Source organism: Macaca nemestrina, chromosome X (assembly GCF_043159975.1).
Source record: "Macaca nemestrina isolate mMacNem1 chromosome X, mMacNem.hap1, whole genome shotgun sequence".
NCBI lineage: Eukaryota > Metazoa > Chordata > Mammalia > Primates > Cercopithecidae > Macaca > Macaca nemestrina.
In genome coordinates this window covers 32,336,161-32,360,982 of record NC_092145.1, presented here as the reverse complement: position 1 = coordinate 32,360,982, position 24,822 = coordinate 32,336,161, and the positions used below count along the sequence as shown (strand labels likewise).

The following is a 24,822-nucleotide window of genomic DNA, read 5'->3' as shown; positions in this document are numbered from 1 at the left end:
AATGTCTTCTTTTGAGAAATGTCTGTTCATATCCTTTGCCCACTTTTTGATGGGGTTGTTTGTTTTTTTCTTGTAAATTTGTTTGAGTTCTTTGTAGGTTCTGGATATTAGCCCTTTGTCAGATGAGTAGATTGCAAAAATTTTCTCCCATTCTGTAGGTTGCCTGTTCACTCTGATGGTAGTTTCTTTTGCTGTGCAGAAGCTCTTTAGTTTAATGAGATCCCATTTGTCAATTTTGGCTTTTGCTGCCGTTGCTTTTGGTGTTTTAGACATGAAGTCTTTGCCCATGCCTATGTCCTGAATGGTACTACCTAGGTTTTCCTCTAGGATTTTTATGGTATTAGGTCTAACATTTAAGTCTCTAATCCATCTTGAATTAATTTTCGTATAAGGAGTAAGGAAAGGATCCAGTTTCAGCTTTCTACTTATGGCTAGCCAATTTTCCCAGCACCATTTATTAAATAGGGAATCCTTTCCCCATTTCTTGTTTCTCTCAGGTTTGTCAAAGATCAGATGGCTGTAGATGTGTGGTATTATTTCTGAGGACTCTGTTCTGTTCCATTGGTCTATATCTCTGTTTTGGTACCAGTACCATGCTGTTTTGGTTACTGTAGCCTTGTAGTATAGTTTGAAGTCAGGTAGCGTGATGCCTCCAGCTTTGTTCTTTTGACTTAGGATTGTCTTGGAGATGCGGGCTCTTTTTTGGTTCCATATGAACTTTAAAGCAGTTTTTTCCAATTCTGTGAAGAAACTCATTGGTAGCTTGATGGGGATGGCATTGAATCTATAAATTACCTTGGGCAGTATGGCCATTTTCACGATATTGATTCTTCCTGTCCATGAGCATGGTATGTTCTTCCATTTGTTTGTGTCCTCTTTTATTTCACTGAGCAGTGGTTTGTAGTTCTCCTTGAAGAGGTCCTTTACATCCCTTGTAAGTTGGATTCCTAGGTATTTGATTCTCTTTGAAGCAATTGTGAATGGAAGTTCATTCCTGATTTGGCTCTCTGTTTGTCTGTTACTGGTGTATAAGAATGCTTGTGATTTTTGCACATTAATTTTGTATCCTGAGACTTTGCTGAAGTTGCTTATCAGCTGAAGGAGATTTTGGGCTGAGACAATGGGGTTTTCTAAATATACAATCATGTCATCTGCAAACAGGGACAATTTGACTTCTTCTTTTCCTAACTGAATACCCTTGATTTCTTTCTCTTGCCTGATTGCCCTAGCCAGAACTTCCAACACTATGTTGAATAGGAGTGGTGAGAGAGGGCATCCCTGTCTTGTGCCAGTTTTCAAAGGGAATTTTTCCAGTTTTTGCCCATTCAGTATGATATTGGCTGTGGGTTTGTCATAAATAGCTCTTATTATTTTGAGGTACGTTCCATCAATACCGAATTTATTGAGCGTTTTTAGCATGAAGGGCTGTTGAATTTTGTCAAAAGCCTTTTCTGCATCAATTGAGATAATCATGTGGTTCTTGTCTTTGGTTCTGTTTATATGCTGGATTATGTTTATTGATTTGCGAATGTTGAACCAGCCTTGCATCCCAGGGATGAAGCCCACTTGATCATGGTGGATAAGCTTTTTGATGTGTTGCTGAATCCCGTTTGCCAGTATTTTATTGAGGATTTTTGCATCGATGTTCATCAGGGATATTGGTCTAAAATTCTCTTTTTTTGTCGTGTCTCTGCCAGGCTTTGGTATCAGGATGATGTTGGCCTCATAAAATGAGTTAGGGAGGATTCCCTCTTTTTCTATTGATTGGAATAGTTTCAGAAGGAATGGTACCAACTCCTCCTTGTACCTCTGGTAGAATTCAGCTGTGAATCCATCTGGTCCTGGACTTTTTTTGGTTGGTAGGCTATTAATTGTTGCCTCAATTTCAGAGCCTGCTATTGGTCTATTCAGGGATTCAACTTCTTCCTGGTTTAGTCTTGGAAGAGTGTAAGTGTCCAGGAAATTATCCATTTCTTCTAGATTTTCCAGTTTATTTGCGTAGAGGTGTTTATAGTATTCTCTGATGGTAGTTTGTATTTCTGTGGGGTCGGTGGTGATATCCCCTTTATCATTTTTAATTGCGTCGATTTGATTCTTCTCTCTTTTCTTCTTTATTAGTCTGGCTAGTGGTCTGTCAATTTTGTTGATCTTTTCAAAAAACCAACTCCTGGATTCATTGATTTTTTGGAGGGTTTTTTGTGTCTCTATCTCCTTCAGTTCTGCTCTGATCTTAGTTATTTCTTGCCTTCTGCTAGCTTTCGAATGTGTTTGCTCTTGCTTCTCTAGTTCTTTTAATTGCGATGTTAGAGTGTCAATTTTAGATCTTTCCTGCTTTCTCTTGTGGGCATTTAGTGCTATAAATTTCCCTCTACACACTGCTTTAAATGTGTCCCAGAGATTCTGGTATGTTGTATCTTTGTTCTCATTGGTTTCAAAGAACATCTTTATTTCTGCCTTCATTTCGTTATGTACCCAGTAGTCATTCAGGAGCAGGTTGTTCAGTTTCCATGTAGTTGAGCGGTTTTGATTGAGTTTCTTAGTCCTGAGTTCTAGTTTGATTGCACCGTGGTCTGAGAGACAGTTTGTTATAATTTCTGTTCTTGAACATTTGCTGAGGAGTGCTTTACTTCCAATTACGTGGTCAATTTTGGAGTAAGTACGATGTGGTGCTGAGAAGAATGTATATTCTGTTGATTTGGGGTGGAGAGTTCTATAGATGTCTATTAGGTCTGCTTGCTGCAGAGATGAGTTCAATTCCTGGATATCCTTGTTAACTTTCTGTCTCGTTGATCTGTCTAATGTTGACAGTGGAGTGTTGAAGTCTCCCATTATTATTGTATGGGAGTCTAAGTCTCTTTGTAAGTCTCTAAGGACTTGCTTTATGAATCTGGGTGCTCCTGTATTGGGTGCATATATATTTAGGATAGTTAGCTCTTCCTGTTGAATTGATCCCTTTACCATTATGTAATGGCCTTCTTTGTCTCTTTTGATCTTTAATGGTTTAAAGTCTGTTTTATCAGAGACTAGTATTGCAACCCCTGCTTTTTTTTGTTCTCCATTTGCTTGGTAAATCTTCCTCCATCCCTTTATTTTGAGCCTATGTATGTCTCTGCGTGTGAGATGGGTCTCCTGAATACAGCAGACTGATGGGTCTTGACTCTTTATCCAGTTTGCCAGTCTGTGTCTTTCAATTGGAGCATTTAGTCCATTTACATTTAAGGTTAATATTGTTATGTGTGAACTTGATCCTGCCATTATGATATTAACTGGTTATTTTGCTCGTTAGTTGATGCAGTTTCTTCCTAGCCTCAATGGTCTTTACATTTTGGCATGTTTTTGCAATGGCTGGTACCGGTTGTTCCTTTCCATGTTTAGTGCTTCCTTCAGGGTCTCTTGTAAGGCAGGCCTAGTGGTGACAAAATCTCTAAGCATTTGCTTATCTGTAAAGGATTTTATTTCTCCTTCACTTATGAAACTTAGTTTGGCTGGATATGAAATTCTGGGTTTAAAATTCTTTTCTTGAAGAATGTTGAATATTGGCCCCCACTCTCTTCTGGCTTGGAGAGTTTCTGCTGAGAGATCTGCTGTTAGTCTGATGGGCTTCCCTTTGTGGGTAACCCGACCTTTCTCTCTGGCTGCCCTTAAGATTTTTTCCTTCATTTCAACTTTGGTGAATCTGGCAATTATGTGTCTTGGAGTTGCTCTTCTCGAGGAGTATCTTTGTGGCGTTCTCTGTATTTCCTGGATTTGAATGTTGGCCTGCCCTACTAGGTTGGGGAAGTTCTCCTGGATGATATCCTGAAGAGTGTTTTCCAACTTGGTTCCATTTTCCCCCTCACTTTCAGGCACCCCAATCAGACGTAGATTTGGTCTTTTTACATAATCCCATACTTCTTGCAGGCTTTGTTCATTTCTTTTTCTTCTTTTTTCTTTTGGTTTCTCTTCTCGCTTCATTTCATTCATTTGATCCTCAATCGCAGATACTCTTTCTTCCAGTTGATCGAGTCGGTTACTGAAGCTTGTGCATTTGTCACGTATTTCTCGTGTCATGGTTTTCATCTCTTTCATTTCATTTAGGACCTTCTCTGCATTAATTACTCTAGCCATCAATTCTTCCACTTTTTTTTCAAGATTTTTAGTTTCTTTGCACTGGGTACGTAATTCCTCCTTTAGCTCTGAGAAATTTGATGGACTGAAGCCTTCTTCTCTCATCTCGTCAAAGTCATTCTCCGTCCAGCTTTGATCCGTTGCTGGCGATGAGCTGCGCTCCTTTGCCGGGGGAGATGCGCTCTTATTTTTGGAATTTCCAGCTTTTCTGCCCTGCTTTTTCCCCATCTTTGTGGTTTTATCTGCCTCTGGTCTTTGATGATGGTGATGTACTGATGGGGTTTTGGTGTAGGTGTCCTTCCTGTTTGATAGTTTTCCTTCTAACAGTCAGGACCCTCAGCTGTAGGTCTGTTGGAGATTGCTTGAGGTCCACTCCAGACCCTGTTTGCCTGGGTATCAGCAGCAGAGGCTGCAGAAGATAGAATATTTCTGAACAGCGAGTGTACCTGTCTGATTCTTGCTTTGGAAGCTTCCTCTCAGGGGTGTACTCCTCCCTGTGAGGTGTGGGGTGTCAGACTGCCCCTAGTGGGGGATGTCTCCCAGTTAGGCTACTCAGGGGTCAGGGACCCACTTGAGCAGGGAGTCTGTCCCTTCTCAGATCTCAACCTCCATGTTGGGAGATCCACTGCTCTCTTCAAAGCTGTCAGACAGAGTCGTTTGCGTCTGCAGAGGTGTCTGCTGCGTTTGTTTAGTTTACTGTGTCCTGTCCCCAGAGGTGGAGTCTCAGTTGAAAATGCAGAAATCACCGGTCTTCTGTGTCGCTCGCGCTGGGAGTTGGAGACTGGAGCTGCTCCTATTCGGCCATCTTGCGCCCTAATAACTTTAAGTGACTGTTTTTCCCTTTTAATAGTAGCCATTCTAACCAAGGTAAGATATTTTGTTGTGATTTTAATTTGTATTTCCCATTTGATTAGTGATGTTGAGCATTTTTTCATATACCTGTTGGCAATTTGTATGTCTTATTTTAAGAAATTTCTGTTCGTGTTCTTTGCTCACTTTGTAATGGGATTATATGTTTTTGTTTTTGTTTTTTATTGAGTTGTTTGAGTACCTTGTATATTCTGGATATTAGTCCCTTGTTGGATGAATAGTTTACAAATATTTTCTCCCATTCAACAGGTTGTCTCTTCACTCTTTTGATTGTTTCCTTTACTGTGCAGAAGCTTTTTGGTTTAATATAGTCTCACTTGTCTATTTTTGTTTTTGTTGCCTGTGCTTTTGAGGTCTTAGCCATAAAATCTTTGCCTACACTAATGTCCTGAAGTGCTTTCCCTATGTTTTCTTCTAGTAGGATTATAGTTTCGAGTCTTTTGTTTAGGTCTTTAATGCATCTGGAGTTCAGTTTTGTATATGATGAGAAATAGGAGTCCAGTTTCATCCTTCTGAATATGGATATCTAATTTTCCCAGCACCATTTACTGAAGAGGGTACCCTTTCCCCAGTGTATGTCCTTAGAAATTTTTTTGAAAATAAGTTGACTGTGAATATGTGGTTTTATTTCTGGGTTCACTATTCTGTCCCATTCATCTATGTGTCTGCCTTTATATGAATACTGTGTCATTTTGATTACTACAGCCTGGTGACACATCCTGAAGTCAGGTAGTAAGATGCCTCCAGCTTTGTCCTTTTTGCTCAGGGTTGCTTTGGCTATTTGGACTCTTTTCTCGTTCCATGTGACTTTTAGGATTGTTTTTACTATTTCTGTGAAATATGACATTGGTATTTTGACAGGAATTGCATGAAATCCGTAGATTGTTTTGAGTAGTGTGGTCATTTTAACAATATTAATTCTTTCAATCCATGAGCATGGGGTGTCTTTCCATTTATGTCCTCTTCAAAATCTTTCATCAGAGATTTCCTTGTAAAGATCTTTCACCTCCCTGGTTAAGTTTATTCCTAGATATTTCAGTAGCTACTGTAAATGGGATAGCCTTCTTGATTTCTCTTTCAGCTAGATCAATATTGGTGCATAAAAACACTACTGATTTCTGCATATTGATTTTATATCCTGCAATTTTACTGAATTTAATGGTCAGATCTAAGAATTTCTCGGTGGAGTCTTTAGGTTTGTCTTGATATAAGCTCATGACATATGCAAAGAAGGACAATTTGACTTCCCCCTTTCCAATTTGGGTGCCTTTCTTTTTCCTACCTGGTTGCTCTGGGTACGACTTCCAGTAATACATTGAATAGGAGTGATGAAAGTGTGCATCCTTGTCTTGTTCCATTTCTTAGAGGAAAGGTTTTCAGCATTTTCCCATTCAGTCTGATTTCAGCTGTGGGTTTGTCATGTATGGCCTTCATTATGTCGAGGTACAATCCTTCTATGCCTAGTTTGTTGAGAGTTTTTATTATGAAGGAATATTGACTTTTACCAAATCGTTTTTCTGTGTCTATTGAGATGATCATACAGATTTGGCGTTCATTCTGTTGATGTGATGTATTACATTTATTGATTTGCATATGTTGAGCCATTCTTGCATCCCTGGGATAAATCCCACTTGATCATGGTGTATCTTTTGGATAGATTGTAGGATTCAGATTGCTAGTATTTTGTTGAGGACTTTTGCATCTATGTTCATCATGGATATTTGCCTGTAGTTTTTTGTTGTTGTTGCATCCTTGTCTGGTTTTGCTGTCACAGTATTGTTGGCCTCATAGGATGAGTGAGGGAGAATTCCCTCCCCTTAATATTTTTGGAATAGCTTGAGGAGGATTGGTATTAGTTCCTCTTTGTGAATTTGGTAGAATTCATCAGTGAAGCATTCAGTCCTAGACTTTTATTTGTTGAGAGACTTTTTATTACTGATTCAATCTCATTACTCATTATTGGTCTGTTCAGGTTTTCAATTTCTTCCTGATTAAATTTTGGTAGGTTGCATGCCTCCAGGAATTTATCCATTTTCTCAAGGTTTTCCAGTCGGTTATCTAGTTGTTCATAACAGTCTCTGGTGATCTTTCATTTTTTTCTTTTTTGAGACAGGGCCTCACTCTGTCACCCAGGCTGGAGTGCAGTGGTTCGATCTTGGCTCACTGCAACCTCTGTTCCCTGGGTTCTAGCAATTCTCCTGCCTCAGCTCTCCCAAGTAGATGGGATTACAGGTGTGTGCCGCCACCACACCCAGCTAATTTTTGTATTTTCAGTAGAGACAGAGTTTCACCATGTTGCCCTGGCTGGTCTTGAACTCCTGACCTCAAATGGTCCACCTGCCTTTGTCTCCCAAAGTGTGGGATTACAGGCATGAGCCACCATGCCAGGCCAATTTTTCATATTTCTATGGTATCAATTGTAATATCTCCTTTCTTGTTTCTGATTTTATTTATTTAGGTTTTCTCTCTTTTTTGGTTCATCTAGCTAGTGGTTTATTGATTTTGTTTATCTTTTGAAAAAAATTTATTTTGTTGTTCTTTTGTGTTTTTCTTTAGTCTGTTTCATTTAGTTCTGCTCTGATCTTCATTGTTGCTTTCCTTCTACTAATATGGGCTTTGGTTTGTTCTTGCTTTTCTAGTTTTTGAGGTGCATCATTAGATTGTTTACTTGACATCCTTCTTGATGTTGGCCATTATTTCTATAAAATTCCCTTTTAATATTACTTTTTCTGTACTCTTCTCTTCCTCATTTGTGTGTTTGCTCTACCAGTGGGTTTTATACTTTAATGTATTTTCATTATGGTAGATTTTTAGTATGTTGCATTTCAATTTCTTTTGTGTCAAGAATTTTTTAAATTTCCTTCTTAATTTCTTCTTTGATCCAGTGGTCATTCGGGAGCATGTTGTTTAATTTCCAGGTATTTTTATAGTTTCCAAAGTTCCTCTTGTTATTGATTTCTAGTTAAATTCCATTGTGGTCTGAGAAGATATTTGATATGATTTTGATTTTTTTAAATTTTTTGAGACTTGTTTTGTATCCTAATGTATAATCTATCCTGGAGAATGTTCCATGTGCTGATGAGAAGAATGTGTATTCTACAGCTGTTGGATGAAATGTTCTATAAATCTCTGTTATGTACATTTGGTCTCAAGTGAAGTTTAAATTCAGTGTTTCTTTGTTAATCTTCCTTCTAGATGATCTGTCTAATACTGAGAGTAGGGTGTTGAAGCTCTCACCAATTTTCGTACTGGAGTCTATCTCTCTGTTTAGTTGTAATAATATTTGTCTTGGTGCTTTGGTGTCAGAGGCATACATGCTTAGAATGGTTATATAGTATTATTGGATTAATCCCTTTATCATTATATAATGACCTTCTTTGTCTCTTTTCACTGTTTTTGACTTAAGTCTGTTTTTTCTGACACAAATATAGCTACTCCTGCTTGCTTTACATTTCTGTTTGCACAGAATGTCTTTTTCCATCCCTTTACTTTGACCCTATATGTACATTTACATGTGAGGTGAGTTTCTTGTAGGCAGCATATAGCTGGATCATTTTTTCAAATCCCTTCAGCCAGTCTATATCTTTTAAGTAGAAAGTTTAATCTATTTATATTCAAAGTTACTATTGGTATTTGAAGGTTTATTTCTGTCATTTTATTGATTGGTTTCTGGTTATTTTGCATATACTTTGTTTCTTTCTTCCTCTCTTACTGTTTATCATTGTGGTTTGATGGTTTTCTATAGTGGAAACATTTGAGACCCTTCTCTTCCTCATTTGTGTGTTTACTTTCATGGGTTTTATACTTTCATGTACTTTCATTATGGTAGATATTCTCCTTTTTCTTCCAGGTGTAAGACTCCCTTAAGCATTTTTTATATGGCTAGTCTAGTAGTTATTAATTCTTTCAGCTTTTGCTTGTCTGGGAAAGACTTTATTTCTCCTTCTTTATGAAGGACAACTTTCTTCAGTATAGTATCTTTGGTTGCCAAGTTTGTTGTTGTTGTTGTTGTTGTTGTTGTTGTTGTTGTTTTAGAACTTTGAATATATCAGCCCATTCTCTCCTGGCCTGTAACATTTCTGCTGAGAAATTCACTGTCAGTCCAATGGGAACTCCCATCAGAGTAAGTGACTAGATGCTTTTCTCTTGCTATTTTTAGAATTATCTTTGATTTTTGACAGTTTGACTACAGTGTGCCATGGAGAAGACCTTTTTAAAGGTTTTGGGATCTCTGAGCTTCCTGTATTTGTATGTCTAAATCTTTTGCTACATCTGGAAAGTTTTCAACTATTATTTTATTAAATAGGTTTTTTTTATCACTTTCATTTTCTCTTCACTTTCTGGGGCACTAAAAATTCACATTTTTGGATCATTTTATGGTGTCCTGTATGTCATAGGCTTTGTTTAACCTTTTTTAATCTTTTTTCATTTTTGTCTGACTGGGTTATTTCAATGACTTGTCTTCAACTTCTAAAATTCTTTCTTCTGCTTGATCTAGTCTAGTGTTGAATCTTTCAAATGTATTTTATATTTCATGCAATGAATTATTCAGCTTTAGAATTTCTGTATGTTTTTCTTTTTATTTTAGGTATCTCTTTGGTAAATTTCTTACTCATATTCTGCATTGTTTTTCATTTGTATTGCTGTTCTGATTTCTGTGCTCTCTTGTATCTTACTGAACTTCTTTAGTATCATTATTTTGAATTTTTTCTGGGATTTCATACATTTCTTTTTGATTGGGATCTATTGCTGGAGAAGTATTATGTTCCTTTGGAGGCATTGTATTTTTTTAACTTTTTCATATTTTTTGTGTCCTTGCGTTGATATCTGCACATTTAGTGTAACAGTTACTTCTTTCAATATATTAAATTTGCTTTTGTAGGGGAGGACTTTTTCCTGAAGATTTATCTATGGTGTTGGTTGGGTAAGACACTTTGGTTTTGATTCTCAGTATGTGCAGTAATATAGTCTCCATGATGATGTATCTGGCTGTAAACAGCATCAATAGTATCCATGATTTCCTTGGTAGTATAGGGTGCAGTTGTTGGTGGAGGCTGTGGTGAAGTTTTGCTGGAGTTGGAGACATCAGATGGGTCAGTTCTTGGGCACCAGTGGTAGCAGCAACAGGTCAAGCATACCTGTCCATGGGCCTCAGGGAAGTGTACATGGGCACCAGTGTTCGTGGGTCCAGTTAGACTGATTCTTGGGCCTCCAGGCAGCTTGCTCAGATGCCAGCAGTGGCAGTGGTGGGCCATATGGATGGGTGGGTCCTTGGAGCCCTAGGAAGTGGGCATGGCATGGGCAATGGTTGTAGCAGAGGCAACACAATCCTCTGACTCCCAAATGGTTTGTCCTGGTGATGATGGTGGTTGCAATAGGCTAGGCCAGCCATTCTTGAGGCCTGTAGGTAGCACGTGTAGGTGAGTCCCAGCCACGGTGGTAGTGACAGGCTAAATCAGCCTATCCTCAGGTTCCCAGGAGGAGTGCTAAGGTCCAGTGGTGGTGAATGGGGCAGAGCAATTTCCAGGCCCCTGGACAGTGTACTCAGGCACTGAATTTAGGGGAGTGGAGCCAGGCCATCTGGTGGTGCATGTAGGTGCTGGCTGTGGTAGGCAGGGCTGAGGTGATCCCTAGGTCCCCAGTAGAATGCTCAGGTTGGGGCTGAAGTGGCTGTGCTGCAGCCCTACTGCTGGAGAAGGCATGGTTGCTTTCAGTGGTAGCAGCCATAAACAAGTAGCTTAGGAGCATGTGCTTTGGCCCTGATATAAGCAGGGGAGCCTTTCCTCAGAGCTCTTTTAAATATGTAGCAGCACTGCTACTGGAAGTGACAGGGTCACTGCCAATGACTCGTGTTTCGCTCTGGCAGCAGCAGCCAACAAGGCCCAGCCCTGCATTCAAGGTATTCGACCCCATTGATGGGGTCCCAAGGATGTGGAAATGTAGGGGCTGTTGGGCCTCTGGTCAGGATGTAGTCTGGTGGGGGCTGGGCTCTCAAAATGGCACCCTACTGTGGCTGCTTGGGACTCTGGGGTATGTAGGACCCACCCAAGCTGCCTCTCTAGAGAAATGCCATTTTACAATCTCTAGGCAACTCCTTCAAAGCCCATGTGGGTTGAGGGCTCTCCCAGGGCTAAGATTGCAGGAGTCCACATTGGGAATATGGACGGCTAGGGGTCTCTCACTTATCCTTTACCCACACTGGGGCACCTCTCCAGGCTTCCAGATGATCCCAGCCAAGCAGGCTGCCTTACTTCTTTCTCATTCCTTAAGTCAGATGTTTCCTGTCACTTCTCTATTGAATTCCAGCATTCTCTCTTAGGAAATATACTCAAAGTGTGATTATCTACTCACTATTTTATTTCTTCTTTGTACAGGAGGTGAGTTCTGGATGCCTCTATTCAGCCATCTTGAAGGCCCTTTCATTAGAGTTTTATCCTCAGCATTTTATTTGAATTTAAGTTTAAGGAGTGAGAATGGAGACTTGGGTAACAGTTAGGCTTAAGCCCCAGTGGTAGCCTCTGCTAGACTTTCTACACAAGTGAGGCTCTCTGCTGAATTTATTATAGGGGGAATAAAATGGGAGAAACACTGTGTCTTATTTTCTCTCATGAAGAAAGCCTTTAGGAGAAAACTCATCATGATGAATTAATGTTAAATTTTAAAATGCTTTATGGTTATCAGAATGAAGGAGTGATTCTCAGTGATGTAAACTATTTGACTCTTTGATCCGGCCTCCATTGACTCATATCCCACTTATGAAAGGAAGAGGAAGGGGCTGTAAGTAATAACTGAAAAAGCTGTTTCACTAAAATGTTTTCTAAGACTGTCTTGTTACCCATAGTAAACAAATGTAAAATTAAGAGAAACATGGATGGAAGTGCTGACTCTATATATATAGTTTATGTTTACTTTGTGAATAAATTCACCAAGCTATACACATAAAGATATGTGCACTTCTCTATACAACTATTACACTTCAATAAAACCATTTTTAGACTATAAAAAAAAGAGAGGAAACATTAAAGAATTGATACGGACTTGGGTAATAAAGGTGTATGCATTTATCAAAACTCATCAAGTACATTTCATTGATGTAAATTTTACCTTCAAAAAATGAAGAAAGAAAAAGAACTGTAAACAAACACTGAATTTTAGTTAATGACCTGCGTGCTGAAATCTTTTAGGGTGAAGTATACTAATGTCTCCAACTTACTTTGAAATGAACCCCAAAATGAAATAGTTTGATAGATGAGTAGAAAAAATAATTGTAGAATCTGACTGTGACTATGTGGGTATTCACTGTATAATTCTTTCAATTTTTCTGTATGTTTGATCATTTTTATATTAAAATTTTGGAGGGTTGTAAAGAAGGGAGGAAGAATTCTACCCATCTCTTTATGAATACAAATGATGGCTTCAGTTCATTGAAAACCCTAACACATTAATAGTAATTAGCAGGATATAGTTATCCAGCAAAAGTAGCAGCAATTCCTGGGCTGCTACTTGTCCCAGAAGATAATAATGCCCAATGGAGCTGGCAGAGCTCACATGGAGATACTCCTGCACAAGGCTTAGGTGGCAGAGGCACCAGATGGTAGCCAGAGCAAATTAGAAGAAAATGGTGGATGCTATGTAGTAGTTGTTAAGATTCATTTATTGCCCTGGTGCAGTGGCTCATACCTGTAATCCCAGCACTTTGGGAGGCCGAGGCGGGCAGATCACTTGAGGTCAGGAGTTTGAGACCAGTCTGGACAACATGGTGAAACCTCGTCTCTACCAAAAATACAAAAATTGGGTGGGCATGGTGGCATGCACCTGTAATCCCAGCTACTTGGGAGGCTGAGGCATGAGAATCGCTTGAACCCTGGGGGTGGTGCGGAGGTTGCAGTGAGCTGAGATCTCACCACTGCACTCCAGCCTGGGCGACACAGCGAGACTCTATCTCAAAAAAAAAAGTAATTCATTTATGGATACATGTGAGACATACTCTGGGATTTGTACCATCATATCCAACCAAGCTGTCAGTTTCACTCATTGGCATTTCTGTAAATCACAAATTTCCAAAGTACTCATCACTAGAATCTGAAGCAATCCACTGTGTTTATCACGTTAGGCTGAAGAAAAGTTTGCTATAACACCCACTAGGGTCAAGCTTTTTCAACATTTTCCAATTACATAAAGCATTGTATTTTTACTCAATGAAGAAAGACTAAAAATACAGGTAAATAAAACAAATCAAAATATTTGTTTAAAGCTGGCACCTATGTTTGTCCATGTGGCAGCCACATTACATAAAGACACAGGAACTAAAATGAAAGAATGCATATTTTCTCCATTATGCCTGCAGTTTCAGGGACATAGTGTCCTAACAATTAATTTCATATTCAAGGCTGTCTTGATTGCTAATAAATGATCACATTATCTTTAGCACTCTAACAGATATGGTGAGTAAGAATACACAACCTCCCACAATCATGATCCTTTCAATGTCTTTCCAGGGTTTTACTGATATTTTACTGGAAAGAGTCATGCATGGGGGAGCCAACATTACAGGTTTCCAGATTGTCAACAATGAAAACCCTATGGTTCAGCAGTTCATACAGCGCTGGGTGAGGCTGGATGAAAGGGAATTCCCTGAAGCCAAGAATGCACCACTAAAGGTAATGTTCCATGGCGTGTAAAAACCTAAGGCCAGCTTTTCAATGTATTTCCGTATGGTCTTTATACACTAACAGTCATCTTATGATCAAATGATTTTCCTCAGAAGTGATTCAAAGATGCCACAAAACAACTGCAGGTGATGCTATTGCGTTTAAAAACTAAACCCCTGAATAAAGAAGCTGTTGAGAATGAGATCTTTTAAAATCCAATGCTTGGAAATAAGTTAACTTAATTTTTAATGAATTTTATTTGTAATATGCTCATAACAATTTATAATATTACAAGAACCTGAGCCAGGCGAAGGGTGGGGGCAGTGGGAATAGGTAAGGAAGATTGATAGTCTGAAACAGCAAATTAGATTTTACATTATTTATGTGATTGCTTTGTTTTAATAAGTTCCATGAATCTCAGTACACCCAAGTGAATTAGGCTCTAATAAAGAGTGTACGTTGCCTATATGTATATTGAATGGAAATGTTTTCCTGCCTGCTAAAGTATCTTAGAAAATAATTAAATTACTTAGGTTGCTCATTTTCACAAAATCAAGATAAGAATATTAAAAGCAGAAAGTCGTGGTTAAAAATGCACATTTTTCATATGCATTCCCCTATGGCTAGAAATTCTATTATTTAAAAACCAGGAATTAAACAGATAAATTAGGGGAAAGTTATTCATGTTACACAAAGGACCCTTCAAATATATTTTTTAAGTAACTCATTCCCTCAGTGTATTGATTCAAATATGAAACTGACTTTAAATTCTTCCTTCCTGATATAGTGAAAGTATGTACCATAGCTGTGGTACAAAATGGGGGATCAAAACAGAGTCAAGACCTTTTCCTAAAAAAGGAAAAGGGGAAAACATCTTCCTCATTGTTTTAAGATACTCATCCTCACATCCTTCCTCCCAGGCAAGAATAGAATAGGGGATAACAGGGTGGGCATTGTAGCATGCACCTGTAATCCCAGACACTTGGGTGGCGGAGGCAGAAGAATGGCTTGAACCCATGCAGCAGAGGTTGCAGTGAGCCAAGATCATGCCACTGCACTCCAGCCTGGGCGACAGAGCAAGACTCCATCTCAAATAATAATAATAATAATAATAATAATAATAATAATAATAGAGAACAGTAGGCAACACAGACCAGAAAAAAGATATAGAGATACATTCTGTACCATCTATGCAGCTCCACCTTAAATGGGTTACATCAGAACATAATTCAAGTGAAACCTTACTTTATGCAATTGGTGTGTTCTAGAAAAGTTATGGGTTAAACATACTTTTTTCGTTCAGTTGAGCCACTTACTAGTTAAGTGGTATCCTGTGGTTGTAGTGATTATGCCTGCCAGATTTTTCCAAGATAGTCTTGTTTTAAAACATTCTGTTTTAGGGTCTGATCAAGTGTCCTAATTTGCTTCAGTAAATATGGTCACAATCCCTATGATGAATCCTTTGTAATCAAAATTTTTTTAATGTATTAAACTGATATTTACTGGAAAATAATCCCAAGTGAATTAGGCTACAATAGAGTGTATGTTACCTATATGTATATTGAATGGAAATGTTTTCCTGCTTGCTAAAGTATTTCTGAAAATAATTAGATTACCTAAGTTGCCCATTTTCATAGAAATCAAGATAAAAATATCAAAAGCATAAAGTCATGGTTAAAATGCACATTGCATTACATTTAGGTGAGCTTATTCAAATTTAGATTTTTCATAAAACTGCCTACCCACACTGCTTTATGATCTTTAGATTTACCAGGTAATAGGTAGAAGAGAGAAATTCATTTATTCAATATTTTAGTGGGTTAGTAGTCTGGCACCTACAATGTGCCAGACACTGTGTTAGGCATGAGAAAATGAGTGAGGGTAGGAAGTATGAAAAGGGTACTGAAGAGTAGTTTATGCCTGTGCTGAAGTTGTAGAGCCATACAAAAGAGAAGGAAGCCAATCTCAGCTCTGGACTCTTCATTGATAATACTTGGTGTATATAATGTAAAGTTCTAGAACCCACTGAGAAGAAATGTTCATACTTATAAGTAAAAACCTTTAAATAACTTTTTAAAAATTGAATATTTAAATAGATGTTACAACTTTCACATTACTTTTGCTTAGTATTTGTTATTATAGAACCTTGCACAATATCAATCAAACCAAAAGCCCACTTTAAAAATTGATGTACAATATTTTTGATTAGGAGATAAAATTGTCTACAGATTAAAAATCCTGATAATTTACTCTATAAACATTTTCTTTTAGGGCTTGGGGGGGTATTCTCACACATTGATAAGTAGAAACTGAATAAAGCAAAAACTAAATAGCTCTTTTGGCATGGTTTGGAAAGGACTACATTAAGATATGCTGACAATTTATGCAGTCAACTGAAAAGAAAATCATCACCATGTTGGCTTCATGTATTGCAAAGATGTACAGACACAAAGATTTTTCTTCATGAAAGAACATATTCCCCCTGTTACAGTCACACTTGATGATTTGCTTCTAAAAGAGAAGTAACGTGAGAAAAGTCAGAAAAGCTAATTGATAGTTGTAGAGGCAATAATCTACTCACTCCCAATTGTATTTGGACATACTGTACTAAAGAGAGAGAACTCCCCCTGGGACATTTTGCTACATTTTTAAAAAGTCAACAACATTCTATATTCTACCAGTATTTGTCACTCCTGCAAAACAGGGGCCAGCTTATTCTAACCATAGTTTCTTATGTTAATTCATTTAATGAAAAAGCATCCACCATTTCAAATTGCGGATAATCAAATCCCTTGTATTAAGTGACTGACCTCATCCCTAGTAGAGCATATCACCATATCCAAGGAATAGAAAGTGTTCTTGCCTGCAGGAGGTGGCATCATGAAGTATTGCCTATGAATTGTCAACATTATCAGATTTAAAACTCAATAATAATTGAAATTTTCTACAATTGAAAAACAGCTTTGGTTTTTGCTACCCCCCAGGAAACAAAAACTGATTTATTGCTGGCCAGAAGTCCTGGCTTGCCAGAAACATGGGCCAGACAGAAGTGATTAATGTTCTCCTCCAAATTAATTTCAAGCTGTCTAACTTAGCTATTTCCATTTTCCCCTAAGTAAACACCGGATCTCAATTTTCTATTACAAACAGCAGTAACCCAGTCTTGCTTTAGGATATGCTGTTTCCTCTCCAGTCTATACATGCCATCCTTTAACTTCACACATATTTCTTCCTCTATAAAGGACCCAGCCTTTTGGTAGTCACTCACTCAGTATAAAAAAGAAACAGTATTGAGAGCAAGAGAGAGATTGCCTTGAGCCATCTGATTGTAATAATCGTAACACATGCACACATGAGGTAAGACGTATCATTGTAGAATGAATCAAATTCAGGCTTGCCCAGAGAGATCTCTTAAATAATTGGGGGGGGGGGGTGACTGCATAGAACAATAGGTAGAAATGAATGAAAATTATAAGAAACAAGGCAAATTTTGAGGGTATCATTTATCATGATATCCTGTTTTTCATGCATCCATTTCAGTATACATCTGCATTGACACACGACGCAATACTGGTCATAGCAGAAGCTTTCCGCTACCTGAGGAGGCAGCGAGTGGATGTGTCCCGGAGAGGAAGTGCTGGAGACTGCTTAGCAAATCCTGCTGTGCCCTGGAGTCAAGGAATTGATATTGAGAGAGCTCTGAAAATGGTAAAGACCACAATGGGTTATTGGGGTGGAAGAAACTTATAAAGACATTAAAACGATGAGACCTAAATCTTGAGAGAAGACATACTAAAAGGAATAGGACCAGATTATGTAGAATCTCAGAGTATGCTAAGAGGATAAGTATAGCCATTTCTATAAATCATCCAAATCTAGAAATCTAAAAATTGGAGGTCATTTCTTGAAGCTTGAAAAAAAAGAGATAAATTTAGGGCAAATGAATTTTTGGTTATGCTCTATACTGTGGCTAGTAAATGAAACTTAGTACTCTCAAAAGTTATGGATTAAATATGTAAATAGCTTCAAAAAATTCAAACCTTTCAAACATATGACATTCCTTAGGGAGATTAGGATATTTTAGAAGATGCTCCTAACTTCAAGATAGACATTACAAAGGACAGCATCTTCTGGCTCATCAGACAAATGATTAGCCTAGACAGGCTATGGAACTTAGCCAGTGTGATGGTATTTCTGTTGTCAAAAAGAACACTCATGCTATTCTACAGGATGAAATGCAGGAACATGATACATTTCTAGGCCTACTTAAGAAGCTTTTGCCCAATGCTGCAAAGAAAAAGCCTAAAGAAAAATAAAAGGAATCAATGGATAGACAGTCAAATAGGTCACTTGTTTTTAGTATTTGCTGGGTAGGAGATCATTTAAGGCTTCAAGCAATGTCCTTTGAACAGATTTCATTATTTATACCAGAAGTAGCATCACCCATTCATTGCACTTTTCCAAGCAAGAGCTCTGTTCTGAATATTTTGCTTTATGCCACATGTGCCTGCATGTATTAAAATGAGCTTTCAAGAGTACAAGAATCTCTTATTTCTACTTATTTAATGATCCTGATGTTTGGGACATCCAAATCAACAAAGAGATGGGCAAAGATAAGATAATTCTGTGTGTAATCCAGCAAGGAAGAACTTGTAACGGCCTCATAGCATACATCATTTTGTGTAGCTGGCTCTGTTATTGATGCCTGAAATTTGCCAAGTTGGAAGCATTCAATCAAAAGGGGTTAGTAGCCCTTGTGTCTCTCTCCAAGAAAGAGATATGACTCATTCTCCCATCATGCAGATTTTTATGTCATTATGTCAGTTCTTTAACAAATGCCCTAAGTGTAGTTTTATGGAGGTAGCACTGTACAATTTTGAAGAGCAGTTAATTAAATTCAACCTTCATAGCAGTTACAAGATTTGTATTGTCAGGTGAAACATAATGATGAGTGAAATATAAAACTCCCTCAGAGTGAATCAAAAGGAGTTTTCATCAACAAAACCTCAGGGGGCAGGAGCCAGCATCTCCAATTGACTCCCTATTTATGACACAAATAACTACCTTCCCAAATAGAAAACTGGCTAATGAAGGATAAGATACCAATTGGGCTAGGAAAAAAAATAGATTGATCATACTACCACCCAGAAAAGTTTCTGCATGTCTAACTCACTGACAAAGCTCAAGTTGGAAACCAGGTAACCTTCCTCCCCAGGCCCTAATGACCAGATACTCAACCAAAACGATACGTTACCTCTTTCCACAGGCCAATCTCTATTGCTCCAGAGAGGCTGGAAGGCATCAATTTTTTCCAAAAGTAGACAGTGCCTCAGTAAAACTGCTCTACTCACAGGGACTGCAAGGGAGGCTAGTCTGAAGTACTAAATGTTTTACTACATTAAAAGAAATCCCATTTTATTTCAGTTAATTAAAATTGAGATTGCATAATGTAAAGCATCCTTCATTGTGACTAGCACATAGTTGTTTCTCAATAAATTATTCTCTTCCTTCAAAAGAAATCTGGCAAACAAAATCATTGCCTGGCAGAGGCTCCTAAGGGGCCTGTTTTAATGAAAAAATAAGCACAACATTCATTCAGTAAATATTTATTGAGCACCCATGACTATGTATCAGGCTCCATATTAGTATGCAAGCATGAAATAAGATGAGTAGTGCTCACATTTAAATTGTTAATATGTAAACAAATGCTTTAAAATATATTAAAGCCACTTGCAAATTGGGTAATCATTCTCCTCACAATCTGCAAATAATGCAAAGATCAGCCTCAGCACAGTCTACTGACATATCTGTCACAGATTCTAAGTCATTGAGACTTGTTCAATCAACATTTATTAAGGATCTGCTCTATCCCAGGCACAATATTAGTTGCTGAGAACAGAGGCAGAAAAAATGTCTCTCATCTCGAGATGCTCCTAATCCAGTAGGAAAGCCAGAAATACATAATTATAAAAATATTATGTCTAAGTCTTGCACAGGATGCTATGAATTAAAGAATCTATCCCAGATGGAATGCTGGGAAACTGTCACTAACATTCAATACTGGACCACGTCCTTAAAAATAGATTTCTCTCTGAGTGGTAGTCCAATTCTACTTCTGGTCACCAAACGTTCAAATCATGGGGTCTGGAATTTATTGGACTATGCCTTGACTATTCTCCAGTTCATATATCATATTCAGATGGGTTGGGTTTAGAAATAGATGACTCTTAATGAGACTTAAAGCCCTAGCTATTTTCACAATGAAGGCTTTCCTTAATAAGTTCCTATTGCCCTTGTCCCTGCCTAACTCTTCTATCAGAATTCAATGCTCAAAATAGAGTATAAAGAGCCCTTCGTGCTCATATTATATATCAGTCTCATCCCGCTGGATAAGTAATTTCTATCTCAACAAAGGTCCTTTCTCTAACTAGAAGTGTGATGCCACCTTCTCTGCAAGCCTAAGCTAACAACAGTGCTTAGCTTTGTTGGAACCATTGGACAATCATCTTGTTTTCAGTTCATCACATTGGAGCATTTTCCTTTCCATAGGAATTCCACAGTCTCCTACTGGTGGTGAATAAGCCCCTTTCCCTTTAAAAAAATGTTCCCTAATATTTGACAACATTTTTCTTTCTGCAACACAAACCCACTGCCACCTCTGACTTGTTTGACAGTTTGTCATTTTCTATAAGTGATGAAAAACAATTCCATTCTTTCATACTAGGAAAATGAGATATATTCTTTCTCTTTGAAGCAAAGTATTTGATCTTTACTTGCCAGATGAGTAATGTAAGTGGTTAACAATAATGACTTATATTTGTAAAGGGTATTTCATCCAGTGTCCCTGCACTGTAAACTAGGTAAAGAATCTCTCTACCTAGAAGAGATGGCCTTTTATTAATTCATAATACTGAGCTCAGGCCTAGGAAAAATTGTGCCATACATGAAATCAGCATTTGGCATCCCAAACAAGTGTTCTGGCTTCCAGTTCTTCTATCTTTCTTGTCTAGTGCTCCATACTCCTGACCCCTTAGGCTTAATAAATTTTATCAGTCTTTGAATTACCCCTCCATGGCTTAGCTCTCTTGTCTGTTACCTGTCTGTAGCTGAGTGTAGGTCAAATAAGAGGGAAAGCTCATCCCTGTCACCGTAGTAGCTGGTAAATGTGTAACTCTCTCAAGAAACAGAACTAAATCTATTTGGTTAATAATAATTAATATAGCTAGCATGTGTTCTGATGCTTAATAGATAGATATAGATATATAGATATATATACACACACATATATATCTTCTCTAATCCTCTCAATAACTCTGAAAGATAGGTACTACTAGGATTTTCAATCTTACAGATTAAGACACTGGGGTAAAAAAGCATTAAGAACATGCCGAATGTCATTCAGTTAATAATTGAAGCTATGATATGAGTCCAAGTGCAACAGTGCCCATGCTACTGAAACCAGATTATGTTCAGATATGGGAAATATTAAGATAAGACACAGCCATGGTCCCCAAGGAACTCAGTTTAGAATATATTACCCTAGTTAAGGGGATAGCCTGCAGAGTATTCTCCGAAAGGGACTAGTGGAAATTTCAGGTCCTTGAAAAAGTGGCAGTAGAGCCCTCATTGTATTATGTAAGTAACAGCATCTTACACCTACTCAATGCTTCAAAACTAAAAGGCATACCAAGAAAATACTGTGGAGGAAATGAAGATCTGTATAGACTTGATCTGGTGGATAGAACTCAATGACTTGCAATAATAATTCTTCAAGATTCCAAGATCTATCAGTAGACCTCATCCCAGAGACTTAGAAGGCAATAATGCCACGTTATTTTTAAATTTTAAATTTTCTCTTTCTACCAGGTGCAAGTACAAGGAATGACTGGAAACATCCAATTTGACACTTACGGACGTAGGACAAATTATACCATTGATGTGTATGAAATGAAAGTCAGTGGCTCTCGAAAAGTAAGTAACCAAAACAGACATTTAAAGAAAAGGGCTCTTGAAAAAGGACAGCATTTGGATGCAAGAAAATAAGTGTTATTATTTTACAAAATATCAGTAAGGGTGAGTGGAATATGGGAACCTCCAGGATGAAGGAATAGCACATCTGTGTGTGTGTCAGTGTTGGGGGTCCTGATGGGAATGACAAGACACGGGGAGACAGGATGTCAATCCTTATAGAGCTCAAGAAAGTTTTGTTCCACAACAGCACTTGAATTTCATGCAGTACTTTTTTGAGGGAAAAATAGGCATCCAGGTCAAATGTCTTCTGTTTCTAGGCCGGCTACTGGAATGAGTATGAAAGGTTTGTGCCTTTCTCAGATCAGCAAATCAGCAATGACAGTGCATCCTCAGAGAATCGGACCATAGTAGTGACTACCATTTTGGTAAGTGTGAACAGTAGGTAGGTGGGTTTTCTGTCCAGCAAGACTTCTGTTTTCTGAAAAGTATTTTTCCATCAGTAGAAAAGACCTCAAGTTCAAACAGTAAAAACTTCCAACAGGGAAGCTCAGGAAACTCTCAAAGTATCTTACCATGATGATGAACAGAATGTCATTTAACAAAAAGAAAGAAAGAAAAAGAATAGGAATTTAGAACAGTTTTAGATTATCATTTTCCTCTTTCTCCCCGCTTCCATGCCCGCCCCCATAGGACTGATGCTTCATCTGGACTTGAAACCTAATTCTTCATTGTGGGGGAAGCAGCATTGTGTGGAGGAGAGAGTACATTAGGATTCTAAAATTAGGTCTACCACTAACCTGTAAAACTGTGCAAGTCACAACTTCTCTGAGCCTCAGGTTGTTTTTTCTTCATTTATGAAAGGGGTATAATACTCATCACCTACCCATATCATAAGCCCATTTCAAGGCACAATTCACTACATGAAGAAGTTTTCTGCAAAACTCAAAGCACTTAAAATGTGAGATAGTATTCTCATTTAGTTTTAAAACACTTTTCTAAAAGCTGGTTTTGTTTTACTGAATGAAGTACAAACCTGGGTTAAAAATAAATATATCACTAGGTGTGAAAGTATGATTTTCTGAATTAGGCTGAAGTTTGCCTTTCGTCTAAGCATACGTATCAAATACTCCCTTTGTCTTAAGTACTATACTAGGTCCTGGAGATATAAAAATGTAAATGCCACGGACCCTGACCTCACAAGGATCACAGTGCTTTCCCAGGGCTTTGCCTCAACTACCTGTGATTCCTACATAATAAATCTTGAGAAATCAAAGGCACTTCAGCATCATGTAACTAACTCTGCAAAATTTGATGAAATCAAAGACTTGATAGGTGAAAACTGGGCCGTCTTTCAAACTCTCAAAAAGAACTGAAATCCTTCTCTGCTTCCTTAAATTATCAGTTAAGCACTTCCTCCCCACCACCAAAAAAAAAAAAGAATATGACCGAATGAATACTCAAGGCTCTTCTGTTTACTGAGTAACAATTTAAAGACCTTTTTCACATACCAAACCTCAATAGTTACAGAGGGGAAAAATTATTACATTTATCTTCTCTTAGAAAAATGTATAGTTGTAATCCTTTTATCTTGCTTCTGGTCCCAAAGGAATCACCATATGTAATGTACAAGAAGAACCATGAGCAACTGGAAGGAAATGAACGATATGAAGGCTATTGTGTAGACCTAGCCTATGAAATAGCCAAACATGTAAGGATCAAATACAAATTGTCCATCGTTGGTGATGGGAAATATGGTGCAAGGGATCCAGAGACTAAAATATGGAACGGCATGGTTGGGGAACTTGTCTATGGGGTGAGTTTTTTCTGATTCTGTTTTCATTTACTCTGTGCTTTCCAATTAATGAAGAAGAGAGAGTATTTAATTTTCAAGTGCAGTATTTATCCAATTGTATAGTTTACATATAGTCTACAAGAAAAATATATTCTTCTACAGTTGCACTCTGTAAAGGTAGGTTGTCAGTGGTATCCTTTGGACAACAGGATTATGTTACCAAAAGGAAAATAGAATTGGGGGATTTTATTTGGCAACATTAAGCACAGCTTGCCCTCTATTTAAAATCTGTTCCTTCTGTGTTCTCTAGCTCAGGCAGCAGAATTACCACCCACATAGTTGCCTAAGCAACTTTGCCTAAGCAACCTCATCATCTTTCCTCATTGTTCCCCTCTTATCTAATCAGTCACCATGTCCTATGAATTCTACTTTTAAGTCTCTCAAATCTAGACACACTCTTCACCCCCACCACCATCACCTTAATTAGGGTTCTTAACATCTATCAGTCATTTAACTTGTTACCCTGCATCTTTTCTTACCCTGGCAAATTAGATCTCCACATTACTGTAATTTCCCACTTTAAAAATCAGGATAAAATTCAAATTCCTTCACATGGCAAATAAGGCACTTTATAATCTAGCACCCGCCTACCTCTCTAGCTTCCTCCTGTACTCTTTCCCCCTCACACCCAATGTTCCAGCTATAGAAAAGTAAGTGTTGTTCCCTGAAGGTGCTGAGCTCTCACTTAGTATAAGCCTGGAAGTACTTTTGCGTCTCTTCAGCAGCTAATACCACCTACTAGTCCTCTGAAACACAGCAGTGATACTTGTTTCAGAAAACCTTCTCTATTCGCATCTACTTGCCTGCGGTCTGGGTTAGGTACCCCTGCTTTTTGCTTCCTCCCTTTCCATATTCATATAGGACTTCTAAGCCTGTATTGTAATGATCCATTTACAAGTTCCACTGTTCTACTAGACTATGAACTCCTCGAGGACAGAAGATGTAGCGGATTCATTTCAATATCACACAGTCTGAAACATAGACGTTCAATAAATACTTGCTGAATTAATGAATGAAAAATGAACAGAATGGTTCTGCCAGGGGCTTATCTATAGTCAAGTGCAAAATAATTAATATGGGCAATTAGGGCTTTTAAGAAAGGTACAGTGGTATCTTCAGAGCTCCTGGGTCACTTAGTATTAAATGGTTTTGGCCTCTGATTGTGAATGTTATATCTTGGGCAGCTTAATGAGGCACAGGGAAATAAGCAGAACTGGACAGAAAAACTGCCCATTCAGTAAACCAGTCACTAGAGAACTAATCCAAGTGCAGGGGGTGGTGGCAAAGGTTTAGTTCTAGCAAACAAAGATTACCTGTAATAATAACTTTCTGTCTAGACAATATCTACACTAAGTAAGGGGAAGACAGAGG

General features: G+C 38.1%; 1 protein-coding gene across 6 annotated transcripts in view; it reads left to right on the top strand.

The window, feature by feature from the left end:
• Positions 1-24,822, top strand: part of LOC105468430 (glutamate ionotropic receptor AMPA type subunit 3) — a 322,135-nt gene that overhangs the window by 211,344 nt on the left and 85,969 nt on the right. For all 6 annotated transcript variants that reach the window (XR_011618481.1, XM_011718571.2, XM_011718567.2 and 3 more), the window contains 5 exons: positions 13,476-13,637; positions 17,169-17,336; positions 21,495-21,599; positions 21,917-22,024; positions 23,206-23,412. Coding sequence is in view for 5 of the 6 variants with exons in the window: in XM_011718571.2 (XP_011716873.1) it covers positions 13,476-13,637; positions 17,169-17,336; positions 21,495-21,599; positions 21,917-22,024; positions 23,206-23,412 (750 nt within the window). In the remaining variant the exon portion in view is untranslated. The remainder of the gene's footprint in view (positions 1-13,475; positions 13,638-17,168; positions 17,337-21,494; positions 21,600-21,916; positions 22,025-23,205; positions 23,413-24,822) is intronic.